This window comes from Terrapene carolina, unplaced genomic scaffold (genome assembly GCF_002925995.2).
Source record: "Terrapene carolina triunguis isolate 2854851 unplaced genomic scaffold, T_m_triunguis-2.0 Scaffold58, whole genome shotgun sequence".
Taxonomy (NCBI): domain Eukaryota; kingdom Metazoa; phylum Chordata; order Testudines; family Emydidae; genus Terrapene; species Terrapene triunguis.
The window spans coordinates 90,265,080-90,276,620 of NW_020664409.1; the positions used below are offsets into that span (position 1 = coordinate 90,265,080).

At 40.5% G+C, this 11,541-nt stretch overlaps 1 protein-coding gene across 2 annotated transcripts in view; it reads right to left on the reverse strand.

The window, feature by feature from the left end:
- Positions 1–1,612: 1,612 nt before the first annotated feature.
- SAMD12 (sterile alpha motif domain containing 12) overlaps positions 1,613–11,541 on the reverse strand; it is a 198,856-nt gene continuing 188,927 nt past the window's right edge. For both annotated transcript variants that reach the window (XM_024208597.3, XM_024208596.3), the window contains exon 5: positions 1,613–3,959. In XM_024208597.3, coding sequence (XP_024064365.2) covers positions 3,937–3,959 — 23 coding nt within the window. In that variant the 3' untranslated portion in view covers positions 1,613–3,936. The remainder of the gene's footprint in view (positions 3,960–11,541) is intronic.

An 11,541-nucleotide genomic window follows, 5' to 3' on the forward strand; every position in this document is an offset into this window, starting at 1 on the left:
CACTTGGGTACAGATGGATTGGCAAAACCAAAGAGCTAACAGAGCTTTTGCAAGCTTCTTGCCTGTAAGACTTTATCTTTCTTAACAAATCAATTATGTGACAGTTTCAGACAAAGCAAGCAATATAGCTAAAAATAGGGAATAAAAAGCACATAACATATTTTCATCTGTAGTATATTTTCCAATGTAGGCTGATGATTCCTTCGCCCTCCTAGTATAAGAAAAGACATTATCTGAAGTAGCTAAGATGGCTTGGACTATGTGAAAACTCCTTAGTGAAGGTCTGATGCTGCAGCCTTTACTTACTAAATAAGGGTAGCAGGCAATTGGACCATTCATGGGAGCAAGGCTGCAGGACTGGGTGCTGAGACAGGAGTATTCTGATAGTGATACTATTATTGTTTACCCGTATTTTAGAGGTAGTAGTCAAGTCTGTGGTAGGTCAATTGCCAGTGTCACAGTGGTAAATTTAATGGTGATACTAAGTGATAATGCAAAGTACACACCCACCCACACTATTAAATTAACCACCATCTCTCTCTCTCTCTCTCTCTTTCTCACACACACACACACACACGGCTGAGTGAGATCTGCTATTCTAACACAATGGCATTAGTCTCCTACTCTGCTTTTACATAGAACTAATGGCTATGAGCATATTTAAATTCACTTCCTTTTGCAGGAATGAATTTATTCCTTCCCTTTCATGTTAGCTTAGTCTTGGCACCCTTGCAATAAATTAATTATGACTGTAGACAGAGCATTCTTTCCATGGATCTATTCTTGGGACCCAGGGAAAAGTGGAGGGGTCTGCTATTAATAAGGTGTCAGCATAAAAACATGAAAGCGTTCCGTAGCCTCTCTCACAACACAGTACTCAGCTCCATTCACAATAACGTAACCCCCTTCCTTATTTATATTACACACTTTTCAGAGGAATGTGTTGGGATTCAGACAATTGTTCAGTGGATGTATAATAATTCCATAAATATCCCTGAGGAAGCATGGCCTACTTTCAGAGAGTAACAGTGATTAAACGTGGTGACTAGTTAAATACAAATCAAACATACAGTAAGCTCCTTATGGCCCTGCTCCTGCAGACACTTACACACGTGAGTGGGAGAATTCTTACGCTTGAAGTCTTTCCACATGCATAGGTCTTGGTAGGATTGAGGCCTAAGTAAGTTTCAAGCATAGTGTCAAACAGTGGCCCCCTGAAATCTCTGAAAAAACTCCACTGAATTCAGTTGGACCAAGACTTGGCCCTTATTTTCACATTTCTCAGTGCCTCTAACACTGTATTTCCCAGATCCTCCTAACTAAACCCCGGGAATCATTTAAAACAAACTGTTTTAAGAGGATTAGTTCAGACATCTAAGTTCATGCCCATGTACTAGCAGACATTTAAAACTAACATTGATATAAAAACATTTTACCTAACTCATCTTTTTCTCTCACACCCATATAGTAACCATCTGTGACAATCTTAACTTTATCATTTGAATTATTCTAGAATGTATTACTATGTAGTAAACTTGAGTATAGTAAAAGAGGATCCTTAACATATAAGTATCTCTCTCTTTCTCTTTTTGTTTTGTTTTAAACAAACTGATAAACTTTTTTTTTTTTTTTTTTTTAAACAGCAATAGTAATATAAGTGATCTAGGAAAATGACTGATCTCAGTTCCCAGAATTCATTTTAAAACAGAACAATAGGAAAGGCCTATAAAATGTGCTAAAACTGTTAATGAAATTCTGCAATGCACATGACCAATTTCTAAAAAAAGTCAACTTGCAATTCTATGGGCAACTCTAAAAAGTGCACATTGCAAAAGTATTGCTCTAGCAACTTCGCACTTAGATGATATTATTCTTGTGCCTTTATTGGAGTTTTTCTAACCAATCTAAATGAAAGGCCATGATTTTCAAGAGTGACTTGTGATTCTGGATGCTTGAAAGTTCTGGATGCCCAATTTGAGAAACTTTAAAGAGACCTGGTTTTCAGCATTTTCTGAAAATCAGGCTCCTTTAAGGTGTCAAGCTAAGCACCCAACAATCACTAGACACTTTTGAAAATCTTGGCCATAACTAATTATAATTGTGTTCTAAATGGATATTATACAGTAGCCAACATGCTGAGCCTGATTCTTTTTATATATATATTTGTCCAAAAAGTATATATACTGTTTACATACCAGGGATGGGTAAAAAGTTCTGACATAAATCCACGCCAAAAATATACACTTTGGATGCACTGGTGCTCTAACTGGTTGATCTTACAATCATTAATAGTGTATAGAATAGCTTCTAAAAGTGTACCACATGAACTCCCTCAAAAATATCCCCTTGTCTTCCTGTAATCCCATTAAGATTCATCTTCCCTCCACTATTGGTATCTAAGTCTCCAACATGGAAGGCTCTCTACAGGTTTGGCAGATGGATTAAGTGTTAGCCCATTAGGCTGGAGAGAAAGATGTTTTGTGGCTACCCAAAGTGCCATCTTTGATTTAGGAACTGCAAGAACCACCAGGCTGGTCCCTTGTGATGCTGCTGACTATTTAATTTACTTCATTGTAAATAGTCTGTTTCAAATAGGCCCCAATGTGAGGGGTGGGATCAAAAGTACTTCCCGTAATTTCCCATGGATGAAAACTGTACCACAGCCAGCTGTGACACAACCCGTGATGTCAGCCACTTAGAGACTGAACAACAAATAATGCTCAGTTTGAATGCAACAGTCTTGAGCCTGCTACAGAATGCCCAAAGGGTTATTAGAACCATTTACCTTAACCCCAGTTCAGACTAAAAAAAGGGTTTTGGGTAGAAAGAGGAGGAAATGTTAATGGAGGTGTCTGTCCTCTATGAGGAGCTGTACAGAGTGGAAGCATCTAGTCCACCTCTCACTCTTTACAATCTTCAAGAGATTTTGTTTGGACTCTGCAAGTTGTAATTCACCACCCCACTCCCAAAAAATAGTGATTAGCAGAAGAATCAGAATTTCTCCAGTTTCTCCTGTGTTTAATGTAGACCAAAGCCATGGACACAATGCATCTCAGAGAAGGGATCTTTTCCTTTACAATTTAATGGGAACCTCACATTGGCACAACAGAAATGCGGACTGCTTGGTTTATTGGTGAGGACAGGGGACAGCAGACACAATGTCCGACAGCCCATTCAACCTCCCCTACTCCTGGCTACCTTCATAACAGCTGTTCAGTAAGTCTCTATAAAATATGTCTAGTGGCATACATGCCATGAGCAAATCTATCTATGCAATCTCCCATGAATCTGTGAATATATGCAAGTATAGGCTCTATTTTAGATACAGTCTCAGTGTAGATACTAAAACATATTTTAGTATTGAAATGAAGAAAAGACCTTTCTTGACATGTCTAGAATGTGCTAACTCTTCTGTGTGGAGATCACATATAGTTAAACAGAATACCATTAGACTGTATAACTAACATATACAAGACGTTTACATTCCTATTGGGGGTGTTATATTGTGAACATTTTTACTGAGGTTGGAGAACTGCTGTAAGTTTTTCCTAAAACATCATCATGCCATCTGCATATATAATAAAATAATCCAGTAGTTGCCATGCTAAAACAGGACTTCTAGTGAAGGGCACAGATAGTCCCCTAAAGGGAACTCAAAGTTATGCACAGTGATGAAAACTGGAAACAATTTTCCAGCTAATGGTCTGTCAATGACCACTTTGAACAAATTAGCACTGTATTTTATGCACCAAATTTTAATTCCACAGCAAACCAGGACTTTCCAGAATGCATCATCTTGACTGAATGGTTGTATTTCAGTTAATCTTTCAATTCTCCCTGGTCACCTTCTGGCAGTGCCATTTGTTATGCTTTTCACGAAGTAAAGTTCACTTTCATATCACCTGGCAGGACAGAAGCTTTAGAGGCTGGTAGTGTTTATGGAGAAGTCTCTGTTGGGGCTGTAAAAAACAAACAAACAAACAGTAAATATAAGCTCACCACACGAAAGGCAATAACATATTTTAAGAGAAATAACAAGTCAGCAATGTGCTATGCAAATGTACTCTTATTGTAAAGACAAACCACTCCTCGTAGTTCAGATTGTCAGCCAGGTACTCTAATAAGCTTTCCCCATCACCCACATGCTTATTGCTCAATCGGTTCCCTGGAAAAAGGTCAAGTTAGGACCGACAACAAAGGGAGTGCGCTCTTGTACATGATTGAATCAGTTCTGCCCGGATCTAGCACCATGATACAAACCAGCATGAAACATTTTGGCGATCCAATCCTGCAAAGCAGGCCCTTCTGCTTGTAACATCACTGGTCAGGGACTGCCTGCTTTACTGATCCCATTATATTCAAATCACTGGAAAAATTCCTTCAAATCCAAAGGTAGGGCCTGGATTCTCCTGTCCCGTTGACACTGGCCAAGGGGAGCCAAAGTTGTCAGACACCAGCTGGGAGATAAGGGAGTAGCTTTGCCTCATGCTCTTCTCACTCCCTTCTGCTCATTAGACCTTTCCCCCCTTAGGTGCCCATGGGGCTCAATGGGTTGTGGGAGGGGCAGAGGAAAGTTGGGGTGCAGCTTCCCCTCCACTGCTGAGGGCAGGAGTGCTCCCCGTGATCTCCCTCTCCTTTGCTTCAGGGATGTTGATAATCAACTTGTCAATAATCAATAACCAGTTAATCAGCAGCCAGTAACTGGTAGGAATTTTAATTTTGTTTATATATTTAATGAATGGCACGCTCTCAAATTCAGATTTGGTTAATAGTAACAGACCTCAAATAAGTCAGCATTGATTGGATTTATTAATCAAATAGTTAGCAAAGACAGCACATGCGCAATGACACACACAGTTACCAATGGCTATGGAAGACCTTCCTGTAGTTTGACAGTCTGCGTCCAGCCTGCCGATGTTCTGATATTAACCCCAAAGCGGTGTTTCAATTATTAATTCCGTTCTGGTATGCATGTATGTATCCATACAGAAATGGATCTGAAAGCCTGTGAACAGGGTGTGCTGCGGTGCTATGAACAACTGAGTAAGACTCCAATCCTTGATACTGTTGAGTCCTACTTCTGGCAGGCAGATCATGATTCCACCCTGCCAGACCAATCAATAGCCCCTATTGGGTTCCTTGTTCAGGCGCCATTTGTTCATAGTCAATAATCAATAACCAAAAATCAATAGCAATTTTAATTGTGATTATAGGTTCAATGAGTAATGCTCCCTTGAGCTGAGATTTATTTAACAATGACAGACTTCGGATAAATCCAATCAAAGATGATTTATTAATTAAATAGTTAGCAAGACAGCCCATACAAAGAGAGGTATACAATTACCCACCGCTGTGGAAGACCTTACCTCAAGGCTAATGAACTTATGACAAAAGACAGAAACTTCTTTAAAAATAAATTTATTTTTTACTAGGTTTAACAATTAGCAAAATAACTAGACAAGTAAAATACAATATTTGCCTGTAATACACTCATAGCTATATTAGAATGTAATAGCCTTTTCTTAAGTTGTATAAACTATGATCTTATTAATATTATTTTACATTAATATTGAAGTTTCGACCTTATAGTTTTTTCTTCCTTTGGACAAAAAGTTTTGATTCATAGAAAAAAAAAACATTGTAATTAAATTATTCACTGAGGCAGAAATATATGGACATATATTTATAACTGACATTTGCAAAAAAAATTGAATTGATGTTACAATAATATAATAATGGCTATGACCCCAAAATAGCGTGCACCACAAAAATTGTTTTTAGTTTTATATTATTTTCCTTTAGTTATGTTAAAAATACATTGGTTATTAGCTAAAATTCTTGCTAAAATAAAGTGCTCGGTGGCGGGGGAGGAAGCAGCAGTGAAGTTTTTCACATAATTGTGAGTGCCTGTGTTTTAGTAACTAGCATTACACATGTAAAACTGTATAATGCAGTGGTTGGCAACCTGCAGCTGGGAATGGCGAACCGCAGCCACTGGGAGCTGCGGGCGGCCATGCCTGCAGACGGTCGATGTAAACAAACTGCCTCGCAGCCCACCAGCGGATTACTCTGATGGGCCGCGTGCGGCCTGTGGGCTGCAGATTGCCCACAGCTGGTATAATGCAACTCCTATAGTGGACAATCAAACAATCCATGACACATAGTCAGCATACGAATCGGTCACCTCCCATTCCTGATCAGCCCACACCCCTTACAACACCAGAGAATACCTGTGACCATCTCTGCTCCTTCAAGATATCCCGGGGGTTGGAAGGAAATGATAAACTTATGAGTAACAGGCTGGTTACCTATCTTTCCACCAGATGCATAATTAAGTGTACAATCATCTACAAAGATGTTGCAATGCCCTGAGGTGAAACCCAGACCAACTAGTGTTTTAACTGAGAAATTACAATAATATATTCCCACCCTTGATGAACATATTAGTCCTTTAACTTTGAGCCTAAAAGTTCTTGTAAGAGCGAAAGGTATTCATGTCATACAGATGGGTAATAGCATGAGAAAAACCAAGGAAACTCTCAATCAGTTGCTGCACAATGGAGATGTAGCCATCCTATTCACACAAAGCTGGACAGAAGTGAGCTTTAAGAGTCTAATTGTGATAGGTGATCCTGAGTGACACTGTATTGTTTTGTCACTTAAGATGTCTGGTTAAGCAGCAAAAAAGCCAAAAACAAATGTCGTGCATGCTATTTTTTCTCTGCCTTATACAAATACTTGTATAATAATAAGGATCTGCATACAAAGTGACACAACAGCTGTTTAAAGTAATTATTGTTTACAGTTTTAAGCTGTGTGCATATTTAAGAAGGCTGTTACTATGAAAGAAGGTGGGGCATCTGTTAACACCTAATGGGCCAAGAAAGATATTAAGGCTTTCCCAGGAGCAATGCTAAACAACAGCTACTAAAGTTAGACATTGTAAAATCAGCAGGTCCTGATAAATTCCATCCAAGAGGTTTGAAAGAGCTGGGTGAGGATAATGCTGGATCATTAGTGCTGATTTTCAATAAGTCTCGGAACACTGGGGAAGTTTCAGAAGACTGGAAAAAAGCTAATATTGTGCCAATATTTAAAGAGGGTAAACAGGATGACACAGATAATAATAGGCCTGTCAGTCTGACACCTATCCCAGGCAAGATAGTGGGACTGCTGATGTGGGACTCAATTAATAAAGAATTAAAGGAGGATAATATATTTAATGCAAATCAACATGGGCTTATGAAAAATAGATCCTGTCAAACTTGCTATCTTTTTTGACGAGATTACAAGTTTGGTTGCTAAAGGTACTAATGTTGATATAACATATTTAGACTTCTATAAGGCATCTGACTTAGTACTACATGACATTTTGATTAAAAAACTAGAAAGATATAAAAAATGAACATGGCACACATAAATGGATTCAAAGCTGGCTAACTGATAGGTCTCAAAATATATTGTAAATGGGGAATCATCATCAAATTGGTGCGTTTCTAGGGGTGTGCTGCATGGATTGGTTTTTGGCCCTATGCTATTTACAAGTTTTATTGATGACCTCGAAGAAAACATAAAATCACTGATAAAGTTTGCAGATGACTCAAAAACTGGGGGAGTGGTAAATAATGAAGAGGACAGATCACTGATGCAGAGCGATCTGGATCACTTAGTAAGCTGGGTCCAAGCAAGTAATATGTGTTTTAATACAACTAAATGTAAAGGTACACATCTAGGATAAAAGAATATAGGCCATACTTACATGAATAGGGACACTACCCTGGGAAGCAGTGACTCTGAACTAGATTTGGGGGATCATGGTGGCTAATGAACCGAACATAGCCCTTTTGGCCACAATGTCGCACTGAGATCTAAGGTGCTTCTTGGGTGCATAAACAGGGGAGTCTTGAGTAGAAGTAGAGGGGTTATTTTACCTCTGTATTTGGCACTGGTGCGACCGCTGCTAGACAATGGGTCCACTATTTAATAATGGGCTTGTCAGTCTAACAGAGGAAGGTATAACACACTCCAATGGCTGGAAATTGAAGCTAGACAAATTCAGATTGGAAATAAGGCATACGTTTTTTAAGGGTGAGAGTTAATTGTAACTTTAGCATTAACCATTGGAACAATTTACCAAGGTAGTGGTGGATTCTCCATCACTGACAATTTTAAAATCAAGATTGGATGTTTTTCTAAAAGATCTGCTCTAGGATTTATTTTGGGGACGTTCTATGGCCTATGTTATATAAGAAATCAGGCTAGACGATCACAATGGTCTCTTCTGGCCTTGGAATCTATGAATCAGATGATGCTTTGCAGTTAAGATAAAAGATGTCTAACAAAGAATGTTATTTCAGTGTGCAGTATTAACCTATTTTACTTATCCTATTTTGAAAGCTGTTTTGAAGATATATTTTTATACTGTATTAACCACAAAATGTATAAATGATGAAACTACTAAAAAGGGCATAAACAATGTTTAACCACCAGGTATTGAGACAGTTGGAAAGTTGCAATGGGACAGAGAACCTCAGAAATAACTTAAAGTAATGAGAAGTATGTACCAGAATGAGGAAATAGATAAGGATCAGAATGATATACAGTAAGGATGGTGGAGCAGGGCCCCCTTTGCTCCTGCCTCTGCTGTGTTCATAAACTACTCAGAGACCCTTGGGCTCAGCAATCACTGGTGCAGTTTATTTATACCGTGCACTCCCCACCACTTTCTCACCACATAACAGCTTGGGTTTTCAGCCATAAGGACTTCTCACCTTATGCAACTAGGAGGGAAGAGCTACCACTCTCCTTCCACTCTCTGGCTCCCCACTTCCTTCCTTCCTCTGGGCCTGTATGTAGCCCCAGGCTAATTAGGCTGGCAGCTGTTTCCCATTCGCCAATCAGGTGCAGCTTTCTCTAGGCAGCTCCAATTTACCTCCCTTAATTGGAGCTGGCGTGACCGAGGGCTGGCTCAGTGGTTCCTGCCCAGCACCCTGTCACAGGTGGTGACAGATATGGTAATTTCCTGCCATTTCCTTGGGAGACCTAACTAAATAAAGTTTAAATATCTTTGGAGTCCATTGAATTAAATGAATAGTTTATGTATTATTGTGGGCCAGGACTGCATGTAACCTCTGCTGGGGGGAGATGTGGCAGATGTGAGACCTAGAGAGTATTTAGCAGGAGATGAATGCAAATTCTGTGCCTCCAGCTACATAAAATCCCAGCCATTGAAGCTATGTCCTGAGGAGTGATCCATTGTCTGCTAACTTCCTGTAACATGAATGAGGCCAGGATCAAAGGCCCGAGATGTAGAAAAGGAAAGACTGAACTACTCCTGGTGGTTCCGGTTCTGAATCTGAGACAGTTATGGCACCCACCTCTCATGAGTGCCCCCTTCTGGTTGGGTGTGTCTACAGTCTTTAAAACCATTCCTGGCCCTGGTATTGGACCATATCCCCAAGGCTTCCTTCCTGGAGGCAATGGTTTTGTCCTTAGTCTGGTCTGGCCTCAGCTCTCCAGCTGGGCCTCCTGACAGTTCAGTCCCCTTCTGGGGGTTTACTTCTGTCCAATTGTAGGCCTACCCCCACTACTCCAGGTCCCAGCCCACAGACCCTAAGAATAGCAGCCATACACTGCTGTGTCCCTTTAGCAAAACTGCCTTCATTTCCCTGGACCACATCCCCGTAGCTCCAGCCTTCACCAATGCCTTACCCTTAGCTCAGGTCTCTTCTAAGCTCAGGCCCGGCAACCAGCAAGCACCTCTTCCTTGCGCTCCTGGTCTCTACTAGCACTGAGCTGTCCATCGTCCTGCAGTTCACCTTGGCCAGCTAGGAGCACCATCTGCATTTCCCTAGCTCGAGCAAGGAACTGCCTGTCTCTACTGTTCCTTTTTATAGGGCCCTCCTGGGCCCTGATCTGCTGCTCCCTACAGCCTCTCTGATTGGCTGCTTCCCCTGCAGCCACTCTAGCCTGCTTGGAGGACCGCTCCACTGCTTCTTTCCTGGGACAAGTGTAGCAGGACCCTGAGGCCTCCTCCAGCAAGGGGCCTCTGGGCCTAGTTCACCTTGTCATTCCATGGGTAAAAACCAATTGTGGGTTTTCAAGGACTGCCATGTACCACCAGAGTCAGAAGTTGGAGCTGGAGTGGCCTATGGCAAAGTTTTTAGCATGTGTGTAGGTTCTTCTATTGTTCTTTAATGTCTTCTCTGTAATGCTTTCAACTTAAGAATAAATGTGCTTGCTTATAAAGAGCTGTGTGGTCACTTATAACTGTGGGGCATTATGTTCTTCATAGCCTTCAAAGAGAAAGCACAGCACAGATGCTGGCCTGTTTAGGCAGATTGCCTTGATGTGAATATCGCACTATAGATGGGGAACTGTACCACCTGGAAAAATCCCAGGCAGGAGGGAGAGAGATGTGGGTCTCTATCACAGAGAGGTGACATTTAAGGAGCCAGGAATTTGCAAATACCTGGAGGATGAAGGGGTGATCACTACCAGCCAGCATGGATTTACTAAGAACAAATCATGCCAGACCAACCTGATTTCCTTCTTTGACAAGATAGAAGACAGGGGGATTGTGGTGGATATAATATATCTGGAGTTTAGCAAGGCTTTTGATGCAGTCCCACATGACATTCTGATAAGTAAACTGGAGAAATACAGGCTCGGCAGAGCTACCATACATTATGGATACATAATTGGTTAAACAACTGCAAACAAAGAGTAACTATTAATGGAATGATGCTCAACTGGAAAGAGGTCTCAAGTGGGGTTCCACAGGGATCTGTTCTGAGTCTGGTGTTATTTAACATCTTTATTAATGACCTGGATGTAGAAATAGAGAGCATACTGACCATATTTGCAGGTGACACAAAGCTAGAGAGGGTTGCCAACACTTTGGAGGATAGAGCTAAAATTCAAAGGGATTTTGATAAATTGGAGAACTGGGCTATAGACAAGAAAATGAAATTCAACAAAGACAAAAGTAAAGTGCTACACTTAAGGAAGAAAAACCAAATCTCACCATGAGTCAACAATGCGATGCTGTTGGGAAAAAAAAAGCAAATGCAATTTTAGGTTGCATTAACAGAAGCATAGCATGCAAGTCACGGGAGGAGATAATACTGCTCTACTGTGTCCAATTTTGGTCACCAATATATAGAAAGGATGTACAGAAATTGGAAAGGATCCAAAGATGATCAAAGGGATGGAATACTAGCCATATGAGCAAAGGCGGAAGGAACTGGATATGTTTAGTTTGGAAAAAAGGGTGATTAAGGGTGGGACATGCTAGCGGTTTTCAAATACTTGAAAGGCTGCCATTAAAGAGATGGAGAAAAAGTTGTTCTCTCTTGCCAGAGAAGGCAGGACCAGAGGCAATAGGTTCAAATTACAGCATAGCAGATTTAGATTAAAGCTTCAGGAAAAACTTCCTAACTGTAAGAACAGTAGGAAAATGGAATAAACTGCATAGGCTACTGTCATAACTATAAAGGGAAGGGTAACAGCTCTCTGTGTACAGAGACTCCAAATCCTTTT